The 14595-nt window shown below is 43.1% G+C and overlaps 1 protein-coding gene across 4 annotated transcripts in view; it reads right to left on the minus strand.

Moving 5' to 3' along the window:
- sema6bb (sema domain, transmembrane domain (TM), and cytoplasmic domain, (semaphorin) 6Bb) overlaps window positions 1-14595 on the minus strand; it is a 145697-nt gene that overhangs the window by 71557 nt on the left and 59545 nt on the right. For all 4 annotated transcript variants that reach the window (XM_085399219.1, XM_085399221.1, XM_085399218.1 and 1 more), the window contains exons 2-5: window positions 11885-12012; window positions 10574-10688; window positions 1039-1099; window positions 830-892 (exon numbers count right to left, since the gene is read on the minus strand). In XM_085399219.1, the coding sequence (XP_085255345.1) occupies window positions 830-892; window positions 1039-1099; window positions 10574-10688; window positions 11885-11993 (348 nt within the window). In that variant the 5' untranslated portion in view covers window positions 11994-12012. The remainder of the gene's footprint in view (window positions 1-829; window positions 893-1038; window positions 1100-10573; window positions 10689-11884; window positions 12013-14595) is intronic.

Raw genomic sequence — 14595 nt, forward strand, 5'->3', positions numbered from 1 at the left:
TGTAACTGAAGCCTTGCTGAAGGATTTTTCAAAGGAAGCTGATTGATTTAAACAGCTTTTTACTGACTTTGTGCCACTGTGCAGCTCACATGTGCTGCAAAACAACTCAAGCTTCAGAGAGACACCACTCACTCCAATTTACCGCAAATGCAAATGACGAAATGAAACGACAAACAGTTCAGAGAATATGAAAAAAAGTGGTGAAAAACAGAGAAAATGCAAAATAAAATCAAGTTTCTATCCACCAACCAGGCATGTCCAAAGTCTCCTTCAGCTACAACCATTTATAGTTCATACAGAGCAATAAAATACATTTTTAATATCATCCCTTTACGGATTTTATGGATTACGAGCTACTGTTGTTTGGAAAAGCGATTGAGCCATTTCAGCTGCTGTGATCAAATCATATCAACATGATTTATACGTGACAGAGTCTTCTAAAAATGACCGAGCCACCTGATTCTGCTGCTCCACTGAGATTTATTGTGTCTTTAAGTGGGTACTTTTGATTTTCTTGTCCACTGTTTCGGCCGAGTGTCACTTTTCTGGTCGATGCTGTTCTCTGGCACAGCGAGCAGCTTTTAGCGAATAAACCTCCCCAAACACACAGTACTCAGGTCTGCAGGCTCAGTGTCGAGCTGGAAAACACGGCGGAGCATTTATCGGCTCAAGAGCCGGATACTTTGCCCAGGAGGGAGTGGAGACAAAATCAGAGCTAAAAGGAGAATTACTGGATGCAAATAAAGACACAAACATGACTAAAGTTAGTCTGAATCTGTTGGATGTTTAGACTCTGCAGCATGATTAAGACAGACAGACGCCGCCTCACCTCATGTTTGCCCTTCATCCTGCAGATCCGGATGTCGTTCTTGTTTGACTCCCACGTTCTTTTCTATAAATGAAATGAAACACGGATAAATGCTGCGGCTTACCCTGGCATTTCTCTCGTGGAAAATGACATTTTCCAGCTTGGAGACAAGTGACGTGCGCACCTAAAAGGCTGTAACTGCCATGCGTGTCTGCTAAGAAGGTGCTTACCTTGTTGTAAAACATCTCATCTCCTGCAGTGGTGTCCAGCTCCACACGAAAAAGGTCATCCCTGGAGAGGGAGACACAGAGAGGGAGTTAGACAGCACAGCTCCATCCAGAGCTAACAGCAAGGCAACATCGGCTCCTTCCTAACGTGGATTCTTTTGCTAGCTCGAGTACATCATCTGCATTTGTAACCTGTGTTTGCTTTGTGTATAATTTAGCCACAGCACACGCAGCTATGTGACGCAAACACACACAGAAATGCTGTTTATTCATTTAAAGTTCATAAGAGCAACAGAGATTAAGGAAGAGCTTTACAGTGTCTTCCATTTGTCCCAATATATACAGAAAAATGGCCCCAAATTTGGCTTATCAGTCTTTTCTAGTCCTAAAATTGAATTAATGGATGATTTAATCAAGTTGTTACACTGATGCTTTCACGCCCCAACACGCTGTCCACACGTGGTCCAAAACCCTAACACCATGCATGTATTCATGACTTCCCAAACACTTCTTTTTTTGCACTCTTAGTCTGCTGTTTGCAGTAACCTTGAAAAATGCCTCCTAAACCAGAGTTAGGCTAAGAAGCTAACAGCTGACGTTTGCATATTGATGAGGGCCAGGACGGATCTGAAGAATGGGTTTCTTCTGAAGTGGCTAATCTGTAAATCTGCCACAGCCATGTTAGTCCCGCAGTATCGATCCATCTCTGACCCAGCTCTACCTTCCATCTGTGCTGCACGAACTCTCCTAATTTCTTTCACAGAAGGCGAGGCGCACAAGTGCTTGCTCATGTGAGCTGGAGAGTGTGTATCTGTGTGTGTTTGCATCTAATTTTAACGAGAGAGGCGGCTGTGAGAATGCATGCTTGATAAGGTAGGCCAAGAGCCAGCAGGTCACCCCTCTTCTGAATAATTTATCTTCACTTCCTGTTGCTGTGTCGGAATATTACAGCCCTTTCAGCACATCAGAGCGGGAGAATTGTTAAGTGGTGAAGAAGTGCAAAATCACCAAACAATGGCTTGGTGTACCCCTGCTTAACAGGTCAAAGTTTAAGCATCCTCAAATCAGCGGAGAGGGCGAGAGAGTGAGACGTAATCTCATCCAGGCTGCTTCAGCATCGTCTCGGCATGATGAATACAGCAAAAGGCCTCCGAGTCGGTGGGGCTGGCAGCCAGCACTGTTGTCTCTCGTAGTGCAGACCATGAGGAATTATTTACACTGCTGCTTCTCTTTCCTTCTGCACTTCAGGTTGTTCGAATGACGCAAAGCCTGGATGCTTTTCTTTGTTTACATGCGCGTTAGCCAGTTTCTGTGTGCTGCTTGTGACATAAGGTTGGAGTTAAGGGTATGAAAAGAGTTCACGTTTATATTGCAAGATGTGTGTTAAGCCTTCAAATCACCTCATAGGTTTTCCTGAGAGCACAATCAACAAGTGTCTCTTTGTAGCCTCATCTACGTGTACGATACCCACGTGCCGGAGTTATTATTTTAGAAATGCCTCCAAACCTTTTGACCTGGTAATTCAAAGTCAACACAGGCTCAATCGAAACTATTTTCTTACTCAACCAGCTCATGAACTTTCTACAAACACCAGCAGGCTGAAGGTCGAGACCTCTCAAATTGCCCTCTTGGCCAGGTCTCTCTTAGAAAAGAGATTTGAATCTCAGTGAGACTTTTACTTGGATAAATAAAGGACAACGATGTTTTTTCTTGCCATAGCTGCAGTATTGTGCTGCTTTTCTGAGTGAAAATCCAGCGTGCAGCAGAAGTTACAGCAGTGAAGGAACAAAAATGGAGGAACTGACACCGACATTAATGACTGAGAGGAGTCCGGTGTAAGTATGCGAGAGAGGGGACATCAGGTATCTGCAGACCACATCCTGCACGCCATCAGCATTTTACTGAGAGAGCAACAGTTTGATCAAAGGCCTTCTTCAGACATTAAATTTAGGACATTTGGATATTCAGCGGCCAAAATAAGCATGCAGATAACATTATGGCTCTGCTATGACCGACACCCTCAGTCTTAAGCATGAGCCTCTGGTCATGGGTCATGGGTAGTTGTGCGCCTTCTTCTCTAAAGTGATACAATCTGCAGATGCAGTTTGGCAGAAAGGAAACAGTTCTCAAATAGAACTGCTCAAAACAAGGTTTGGGCATTTATTTGATATCTGGTTGCTGATGAGGTGTTTGAATGCCTCTTAGGGTGAGTGGCATCGACAGATATATTTTATTCAGCATAAGGCAGAGAAAGATATGTCCAAAACAACGTTCAATGGAAAAGCAACACTACAGTCCAAAGGAACAGAACTGTGGCTTGAAGTGTACTTAAGTCTTTTGAGTGTGATGGAGAGAGACGGGCGTCGCTGTTCCACCGTACAGCAAAACGATCACTGCTGGAAGCTGAAAAGCAGTTCCTGTTATTTTCATTCATTTTTCATGTTTTTGGTAACGCGGTGAGGTGATCCTGAGAGTTGCACTCTCAGCCTTGTTTACCAGAACTTGCAAAAGAGAGCGCATTACTCCAAACCTGGCTTGTATGTCTTAGAGCTCATGTTAAAATTCCAAAGTTTGTTTTTAAATGCTTAACGGTCTTGCCATCCTTACTCACCCCCGGGTAGGGCTGTTCGATATAACGATATATACCGGATGATGATATAAAAACGTCTATCATTTCATTTTACGCTATCTTTGTTTCGTGGTGTCGCAAAATAAACTGTTTACGGCAATAATTTTTTCATCTTTTTGATGGTCACTGTAGTGGCTATATTAATTTCTTAAAGTTCTCTCTTTCTCTTATATTTTATATAACCACACTACAGACGGACAAGCGCCTGTTTTTATGCGTTATGGTTAGCAACAACGACGGTCACACCATCGCGTGTCCGCTTGTTTATGTTCCACATAAACCTTTCACAATAAAGCTCAAGATCCTGTTGAGACTTTTCAAAATAAACTGAATCACGTGAAAGAGCAGATTATTTACGGATGAGAATTAAAAAAGAGCCGCCAGGTGCCAAAAAATAAACCTTAGACTCAAATGTTAGAACAGGCTTTTCCCCGCAGCACGCCGTGTAATAAATACTCACAAAGAAAACGGCGGCTGTTACAACTTATGTCTAAAAATGTATCGTTTCATGCATCGGTTAAAACACTCGACTCCAGCTACGTGACGCGCAGCTGGAAACACTTCCCGCAAGTCGAGCTGCCCGAGATTCACAGAATTTACAGAAAATGTTACATTTCTGTGATTTATATCGTTATCGGGACGATAGAATTCTTATATCGGGATATGAGATTTTGGTCATATCGCACAGCCCTACCCCGGGTTCTCAGGTCAGCTGACGAGCTGCTCCTGGAGGTACCAGGGTCCAAGAGGAAGCTCCGAGGGGACAGGGCCTTCTCTATGGCTGCTCCTAACCTCTGGAATAACCTGCCTCTGCACATTAGTGAGGCCCCTTCATTGTCCATTTTTAAAACTAGTGCTGTCAGCGTTAATCTCGTTAAGATTACGTTAAAGCCATAACCTCATTAACGCGGTAAATCTCTGTTAGCGAGTTATCGCGGATCGCCCCGTGCGTGGGGCTGCATGGCGTCAATGGGTTAACGAGCAGTTATGCCGTTAACGTCATTTTAACGAGATTAACGCTGACAGCACTACTTAAAACCCATTTTTACTCCTTGGCTTTTCACAGTCTGATCGTGATTTTCCTGCTATAATTTAATCTAATGCACTTATTTTATTGTTTTTATTTAATTTTAATTATTATTATTTAATTTTATTTATTTATTTATTTTAAACTTAATTTAATGTACCGGTTTTTTTGCCATGTCAAGTGTACAGCACTTTGTTTCCAGCCTGAATTGGTCTGAAAGTGCTACATAAATAAATTGCTTGCTTGCTTTACATACTAAACTTTCCCTTCCGGCCTCAGTAGAGTGTCTCCCTGTCTGACTGCCACAAGCCAACTGACCTTCAAGAGTCACATTAGTGGGCTAACACAGTAAAAAACATCCAGACTGGCAGCAAGTTATCACTTCCCACTCCAGGTAATGCAGAATGTGCAGATAAAACATGCGCGCACACACACATACACGCCTACACGCACACAGACTGACGGCACAAACATCTTACAAGTGGAACAGTTATTCAAGAGTTTGAGTCATTCCTTCAGTCATGCTGTCAATTGGTAAACTCTCCAATTGGTTTATGTTTGTGTGGATTTGCCTGTTGGATCTGACTCGGGGCTGAGGACCACAGGATCCACAGCTGCTCGTCTTAACAGCAATGAAATGGGGCTTAACGCAGCAAGACTCTTACTCCACTTGGCACCAGTCAAATACAGAGTTTACTTTCATTTAGCGGGGATGGGAAGAGGACACGGAGAGGTAGCAGCTCTCAGCGGGCGTCTGGGGCAGGGATTTAGCAGTGCTTGCAGTCAGAGGAGCAACTATGCTAATGGCGACAGGATTTGGGGATGAGTGAGGCGTCTTATCAGGCCACGCACTCTGTCGAAGCTTTTGGCAGTCATACCTGCCACCACAGGTACTTATTCATACAGTGTACATTTTAAAACTCAGTCACCCTGCTGGGCCGTCTCTGGCTCACACATGCGTTTGCACATGGATCTATTTCTTTCCAGGCTGATCGTTTACCACCAGGAAGCCACAAACACTATTAGCCACTTACAAAAAGATAGAAATATAGTCTCGAAACTTTCTCTCTGCTTGCCTCCCCCGCTGCCCCGCCTGTAAGCTTAGTATTTTCTCATCATCCGGTTGGTTGACATTCAGATCAGATTTCTCCTCCTGTTCAGGAACAATTTCTACAGCTGTAAATTCAAATTAATTTTTTAAGTGTTTCATGGCCGCTTGTTATAAAGCAGACCTTCAGACTGCAGTAGCTATAGTTGTCTGAGGGAAGTTTTATTGCCCGACCGTGTGCATATGTGTGCTTATAGATCCTCCCGGTGCAGACAGAATGGCTGGAACCAAGCTACATAGTTTGATATATTTACTACCGAGTCTCAGCAGTGAAGTTAGGCCTGCTGGAGGCAGGAGACTGGGTCATTTCCTGGAGGACAGCGGCGTCTCTTATTGGAAACCGCTTCAATCTTCCTTCCACTACAGCAAATAATCAGCACCATATGTAGAAACTAACTGTCTCCTTCTTTCGGGATGTTTCAAACTGTGTTACTTTCTGGACAACATGGACAGTAAATCTTAACGTGCATGCTCTTTTTTTTAGCACGGTTGCTTCAGGTCGGCTCCTGAATGGCGTCGATGGAGAACCAGATGTTGCACAGCAGTGGCGCAGGTGAGGAGACTGGGCTTCCGGCCTTTCTGACCACCGGGGCTACTATCTGTTCAGGATCACTGCCTTCAGCAGACTGACAGGCATATGGGGACCATCATCACACGGAAAACAAACTAGAAATCACTCAACTTGATATTTGTCAGGTCAAATATCAGCCCTCACATGCAGCTACTCCACAGAAGAGAGCGACAGCTAAAGGAACACGTTACTAGCTAGTAATAAAACAATAACATGCATTCAATCTTTCTGTCTTAATGTTTACAGATGGCATGCAGCACGCCGTGGCTCGTGGTTATCTTTTCAACATGGCTGCGAGGCTATTCTGCGCAGGCCTACATAACGTTTCCATGTGCTCAGTTCTAAAGTTCCTGTTTGAGAAGGAGAACTGCTACCGTGGTGGCATCGTGTTGCTGTCACACATGTTTTCTTCTAACAGATGTCAGAGTAACACGAAGCAGCTGTGCCAGTCTGCCAGGTTCCTACTAACTCAGAGGTCTGCCTTGTAACTATTAATTTATTTGTCAATAAACTTCTTTTGGAAGATTAATAATACATGCTAAAACCTGAGGGGAGACGCTTGTTACCCTGCGAGCAAGCTAATCTCAATTACTCCTTACTAACTTCGTGTGTGTGTCCAAGCTGTCATTATAACAGTATCGCAGAATCAGGTGCAGCGTGTTTGACAGTGTTGTTTTATGTGTTGCATTTGAAAGGCGAGACATTTCAGGAGGAACCGATGACTGAAAATTACATATGCTGTTTAATAATTACACATCGGGGGTGGCGGTGGCTGTGGACGTGGAGCAGGTCATCCACTCTTCCAGTCCATGGTCAAGTGTGTGTGATGGATAAAAGTGTGAAAACATAACATAAAGTGCTGTACAAATGCGTGTGTGTCTTAGAGTGCTCTAAATATACAAAATGAAAGTATAATATACTGTGAATGTCAGTGTATTTACTGTTTAATTGGCTCGTGTGAAACCAGTACATAAACAAGCTAATCGATTTAATAGGGAATGGTAATGTAAGTGTTTTTTGACCAGTGTGAGGTTGGCATTAATGGTTATAATGAAGAAAATGTCATATTCTGGAAAGAAGTAAATAAAATAATCGATATAGAAAATTTTACAAGTGTTCTAAAAACATCAGTTCTCACATCTCTTTAGCTAATGTTTTACTGGTCATGTTCTGCCGTCATTCTCCAAATGTCACCAGTTCTTCAGTATTTATGTTCCTATGCTGTGCGAGTGGACTCGAGGCTACTAAAAGCTAGTCTCCTGATACTTTTGGCTGATCGCTCAGGATCCACAGAGTCTCTTTAAGTCTCTCAAGAGACAAAGTTTATTAAAGAAAGGCTAATGGTCCAAGCAGGTCCCACAGGCTACACATCCTGGGCTTTGTGGTGCCATGTTTCACGGGTCAAAAACTATTGACTTTTTTGCGTGTGTTGATGTAACATCTGGGAGTACTTCAGCCTCAGCTGTACTTGCACATTTCCTCTGAGATGAATCCTGACGTTAGCACTAAGGAGTATCCACATGGGGAGCGATTCGCTTGTGGCTTCTGGGTGCTCGCAGACATTTCAGGTGCCGGTTGTTTAGCTAACCATCTGTTCCATTCACCACGCTGTCACGTGTCCAGCACTGCCCTGCACTCTCACTGGTGGTTGCTTCAGCTGTTTGGTATTGCCAGCTGCTTGTTCGTATCTACCTCCTTGAAGTTGTGGAAACTCTGCACCTCATAGTGGTTGAGTTTCTTCTACTGGTTATGAATTTAAATATATTGTACAAAATATATTGTGTATAATTTATTTAACAATAAATTGGGAATAAAAACTGATATGTGTACGTTAAATATTTTATGGTGCCCAGGTCAGCTCAAATGCTCTCGCCAGCATCAGTAGGAGGCGGTGAAGCATCCACCTCTCCAGGAGTACAAATTGGGTCGATGAGTCGGTGACGCGAAATCCGTCCTTGTCATGAAAGTTAGACACGGATCTAACTTTGGATCTAACAAACTCTTAAAGCAGTGAAACTGTTTATCAGAGGGAACGTATGATTTTTAGGAAACTCCAGTCCAACATTAGCTGGAATAACATGAGCTTAGAACCAGCTATTGTTGTTATAGCCAATTCTTTGTCTGTGGTATAGAAGCCGGAAGGTCATGTGTCTAATCTGCATGTTGCCTTAGGTTAAATCTCTGACTTCGGCTCTGGAGATGACGCTTCAGGTGAGGAGGAAGAGGATGAGGTGGAGATGAGGAAGATGAGAGCAGTGGTGGAGGAGGAAGATGAAGAGGATGAGAAAGAGATAATGAGAAAGACATGATGAAAACTGAAAGAGCTATTTTTTCTTTCTAAATGAAAACATGGACGCTTTTCTGTAGTTCTTTAGGCAAATTTAGGAATTCTCATGCAAATGGAATGCCACTGGGATACGGAGGGTTAACCAGGCTGCTGCTTCTTGCTTCCTGTCTGGACACAGCTGAAGTTAAACTTGCTCACTTTGAGTCAGGAGTGTATGTTTCACACATGTGAAGTCACCAAATGTCACTCACTTTCCGTGATGTGTCTGGTCATTACATCGACGATGGCGCTTGGCGATGTGAGTTACTTGGTAACACATATAGTGATAACCAGTGTTGGTCAAGTTACTTGAAAAAAGTAATCAGTAACTAATTACTGATTACTTCCCCCAAAAAGTAATCCCGTTACTTTACTGATTACTTATTTTTAAAAGTAATTAATTACTTAGTTACTTAGTTACTTTTTAAATACACGATTTACAACCTGAATAGGTGATAAAGCGATAGCTCTTTCAGCCCAATTCTACTTTTTCTGCATAATCCATCATACAAAATGTAATCAAATGGAAAAGTCCCGTTTTAAAACTTGTTTTATTAGTTTTAATCTTTAAACTTTATGCCTGAAGCAAAAATGTAATTATATGCAACATTCTCTGACTGGAAGAAATTTGTTTAACATTTAAACCTATTTTCTACACATTCCAGCACATAAAATAAAATAGTTTTTTTTGTGTTTACACTCACTCTTTCAAATAGATGCAAGTAAAACACATCAGAAAATAAATAAAGTCAAAGACTAGCGGTCCTTTTGCTCTATTTTCACCTGTAAAGCAGGAGTTGGGTAGGCGGAGGTTTACCGTGGTGCAGGTGTGCCGCGGCGGTCAGTGGAAGAATCCGCGAGTTTCTCTGTGAATTTCCCATTACGTGGTAGCGCACTCGGTGCTTGCTTGGAAGTTTAGGGGGTTTTTCGCTGTAAAGAGAAGTTTTCTTCCCGCGCACCACGGACACTAATGTTTTTGTCACTTTTAATGGAATCAAACTCAAAGGTCAGTACTTCCACGCTTTGAACGCTGCACGCTCATACTCTCTCCCGCACTCGATATGTTATCCACTGTTGATCTGCACACAGCTGTTGTCACAAACGTCGCACTTGCTTACGTCACTGTCATGAGACATTCTCGCAAAAAAAAAAATCACGGTTTTAGTAACGCAGTAACGCAGCGTTCCTATGGGAAAGTAACGGTAATCTAATTACCGTTTTTGCAATAGTAATCCCTTACTTTACTCGTTACTTGACAAAAGTAATCGGATTACAGTAACGCGTTACAAGTAACGCGTTACTGCCCATCTCTGGTGATAACAGGCAGTCCAAGAGATTTTAAAACCCCAGGTAAGTGACATAATGTACATTAGTATATACACTGATCGGGCATAACATTATGACCATCAAGGTGTGCAAAAGTTGCGAGGTGGAGTCTCCATGGATCGGACTGAGACCTGGGGAATTTAGAAGCCAAGTCGACACCTCAAAAGCAACGTTGTGCTCCTCAATCGTTCCTGAACGATTCTTGCTTTCAGCACATTATCCACAGTGATCAAGGAGCACCGTTCACCTCTGTTCCTTCATTGAACCACTTTTAAAAGATACTGACCCCTACGGACCGAGAAGACCCTGCAAGACCTGCAGTTTATAAGCTCCAAGTCATATAGCCATCACAGTTTGGCCTTTTTTCAAACTTGCTCATTCTTCCTGCTTCTAACATCAACTGTGAGGACAAAACGTTCACCTGCTCCCTGATATATCCACCCACTAACAGGTGCCACAATGAAGACATAACCAGTTATTCACCTAGCAGCAGGTACAGGCCCGATTGGTACATCTACACGTGTGTCTGCATGTGTGTGTGGGTCGCGTACCTCGCTCCGATGTAGAGCGTCCGATTGACCTGCAGGATCCTCTGGACGTGCAGAGGCTCTTGTCTCAGCCACGTTTTGTGCGGTCGGCCCAGAAACACGGGGTATCTTCTCACCACTGTCAGAAAATCAAACAGAATGGCTTCTCTGAAACGGACATCCATCTTTGCCAAAAGTACTCAGCATAAAAGTGGTTTTGTGTTAGTTTGTTTTGACAGTTCAGCCTCAGTAACAGGTATTCAAGGTGAAGTGGAGAAAGCATTTGAGATCTGCATTTGAAAGCACAGCTGACGCGCTACTTTAAATGTACCGAGACACGGAGGGGAGCGTAGACAAATAATCTGAAAATGAAAGATGTCTGATCTGCACCTCATATGTCATTATATTCACAAGTTTTTGTTTGTTGGCTGATTGAGATTCACTTTTGATGGATTGTTCATTTACATGCAGCCTTTTGTTGACAAGTTTGGCAATGCATGTTCTGCCGGCTGATTCGGATAATTCAAAAAGACAGAAACAAATATCAGAAAGGTAAATGATCAGTGCTGTACATCGAGGAAGAGGAAGGGAACCGAAGATGGAAGCAATAAAACATTTCCAGTCATGCTGTACCACAGATTTCTAAGGAAAGCTGGTATATTTCTATCTGATATTATTTCATGTGCTCAGCACAGTCTGCTTTTTTCTTTTCATTTCTATATTTTTCTTCTTCTACTTCATTCCTATCCTGTATGTCTTATCTTTGCTCCGGTTTCTGCGTCACTCTGACCCGCTGTGATTGGGCCTCTGACTTCTGTTTCCACTTATACCTGCTGTAAACCACAGCTGTTGGGTCTACTGCAGCCTAGCCAATAGGCAGCACCCAGTAGTCAGACACGTCTACGCTTAGCTGTTCATTATTGATATACAAAGAAGGGCCTGGACTTAGCTGGAAAACCACCGGTCAATATTATTGAACTGCAGTCAATCTAGATCAGGGCTAAGCCGGAGACTGCAGAGCCGATACGGAGCCACAGAGTCTGAGCGTTCGAGGGGCCGTATCTCTCAAGGGTCTGAGCTCATGTGTGGGAAAGTCACGAATGCGAGAGCCCCTTCCACGGCTTCAGTCTCATTCCCGAGCGTGACCCCACGCTTCAACGCGTTTTGTGTGAAATCTCCACAGCCACCATCGTGACCTTAACCCTTCGCCGTAGCCTCCCCCCTCATTCATCACCATGCGCATTTGGCTGTAACCCAACACTTCACATCATGTCGTGGGTGAGAGAAATGCAACGGAGGAAAAGGGAGTAGGAGCGAGAAAGCGAGGGGTCAAACCTTCTGTAGGGATGAAGTTCAGGGGCCCTGGTTCCTCCGGGAAAGCCGAGCTAGCCGTTCGCAGCAGCCAACACAGCAGGAAGAAGTAGGAAGGGGCCACAGCTGCCATAGCAACCCAACTGCAGAGTCTGTGGAAATAGAAAAAGGGAGAACTCGGGTGAGGTGTGGTAGACACATTCACTAGCAGGCTAGTTCTCTCGAGTTCATCTTTGTATTCACACAGCATCTGCGTACAGGAGAAGTGTCCAGTCAGCCACCTCTCACTGTGGCATCACCACATCAAACATCACATCACAATGACACATCCAAATCCTACGGGAAAGAGACATCAGAGGAAAAAGAGAGGTTGACATCCTGTCAAAAACAGAGGACAACGTATGTCCCATACACCGATCGATAAAACCCTCTGTGGGCATAAAGGGAGAGAGACAGGCTCGATACGCGTCACGTATTATCCAGTATGAGAGACAGAGAGAAAGAGAAGTGGTGGTTTACTTAAATGAAATGCTTTCCAGTGACGCAAATCATTTTTCACCGGGCAACACCGAGACTTGTAGGTCTAGAACGTAATTCATGTGGAAATACAAATGATACCCAAATGAAGTTAGCCTACACAATCCATCTGCAAAACGATGGCTCCAGCACTTAGCCTTGAAGGAGGAAAGCACTCAGAATTGATATCGACTTAAACCGCAAACCTCAAAAGGTATGACGAGCTGGCTACCCCCCCCCCCATCTCTGTTTGTGAGACTGAGCTGCCAGAGAGAACTTTATAAAGTTGTTATAGTCTTAAGATCTGACTCATCTGTAATTATAGTAAATTTCCTGCCTTGCAATAAATTGTGTTTTCAAAGGAATTCCACAGAAACACGGCAATTTACAAAGCCCCACAGCTCCACACTTATCTCATGGCGTCATTTGCTTTGAAAATCTCGCGGGGAGGCAGTCCCCTCCACCCCCACCACTGCAAACACAAAGCATTTTCTTTTACAGTGATGCACAATTGCAACATCTAACAACACCTGACATTTGAATCTGGATTTCTTTATGCAAAATGCTTTAACATTTGCCTGTGGTCACAGGCGCGCATGGTGTAACGCTGACTGTACAGTGTTGTTATATCTGCTGTTGTTTCCATCAAAGGGCATCGGTGATGCTCATTTCCACCTCCATGTTTTTATCGCTGACTTTTACTAGAGTAACTTGAGTGCATCATTCCCTGTTAAAAAAGTCATCACGCCTCAGTTCAGGTGACCGTGAGCATCACCTCTTCCCCTCTGCCAGTGCCAAACAAACCTCCTCAAACCACAATCATGACAAATGTGATGCATACACTAACACCAGCAAATAAAAAAATACTACATTTCCAAAAACCTGCAGTCATGTGATACAGAAAGCCCTGCTAATCAAATTCACTTGATTAAGTGTGAGCACCTCTATAAAAGCAGCGTCTGCAGTTTGTTGGTCTGTATGTGTTAACGCAGTCTTCCTAGAAGGAGACATCTGTGCACTACTCAGAAATAAGAACTCAATCTGAGACTGTACAGGCCTCAGTCAGCCTGTTAAACTTAACATTCATCATCAGTACAATTAGAAACAGACTGAACAAGTGTGGCTTATTTGGAAGGGTTACCAGAGAAACTCTGCTCTCTAACACAGGGGTGGGGGAACTCCAGGCCTCAAGGCCCAGTGTCCTGCAGGTTTTAGATGTGTCCTTGATCCAACACAGCTTATTTAAATGGCTAAATTACCTCCTCAACATGTCTTGAAGTTCTCCAGAGGCCTGGTAATGAACTAGTTATTTGATTCACGTGCGTTGACCGGGTGAGATCTAAAAGGATGATCTGATATCGTCGTGTTGGTGTTGTGGCCACATCATCATAATAAATGTTGTTCCAGGTTTAACACTGCAAGTGACCAATCACCAGAGATGGGCAGTAACGCGTTACTTGTAAAGTGTTACTGTAATCCGATTACTTTTTTCAAGTAACGAGTAAAGTAAGGGATTACTATTGCAAAAACGGTAATTAGATTACCGTTACTTTCCCATAGGAACGCTGCGTTACTGCGTTACTAAAACCGTGATTTTTTTTGCAAGAATGTCTCATGACAGTGACGTAAGCAAGTGCGATGTTCGTGACAACAGCTGTGTGCAGATCAACAATGGATAATATATCGAGTGCGGGAGAGAGTATGAGCGTGCAGCGTTTAAAGCGTGGAAGTACTGACCTTACTTTGAGTTTGATTCCATTAAAAGTGACAAAAACATTAGTGTCCGTTGTGTGTGGGAAGAAAACTTCTTTTTACAGCGAAAAAACTCCCCTAAACTTCCAAGCAAGCACCGAGTGCGCTACCACGTAATGGGAAACTCACAGAGAAACTCGCGGATTCTTCCACTGACCGCTGCAGCACACCTGCACCACGGTAAACCTCCGCATACCCCACTCCTGCCTTATAGGTGAAAATAGAGCAAAAGGGCCGCTAGTCTTTGATTTTATTTATTTTCTGATGTGTTTTATTTGCATCTATTTGAAAGACTGAGTGTAAACACAAAAAATATATATATTTTATTTGCTGGAATGTGCAGAAAATAGGTTTAAATATAAAACAAATTTCTTCCAGTCAGAGAATTTTGCATATAATTACATTTTTGCTTGATGCATAAAGTTAAAAGATTAAAACTAATAAAACAAGTTAAAAAAAAAAAAAAG

The sequence above is a fragment of the Rhamphochromis longiceps genome, linkage group LG23 (genome assembly GCF_057381845.1).
Source record: "Rhamphochromis longiceps isolate RC_006_pf linkage group LG23, R_longiceps_female_GT1.1, whole genome shotgun sequence".
NCBI lineage: Eukaryota > Metazoa > Chordata > Actinopteri > Cichliformes > Cichlidae > Rhamphochromis > Rhamphochromis longiceps.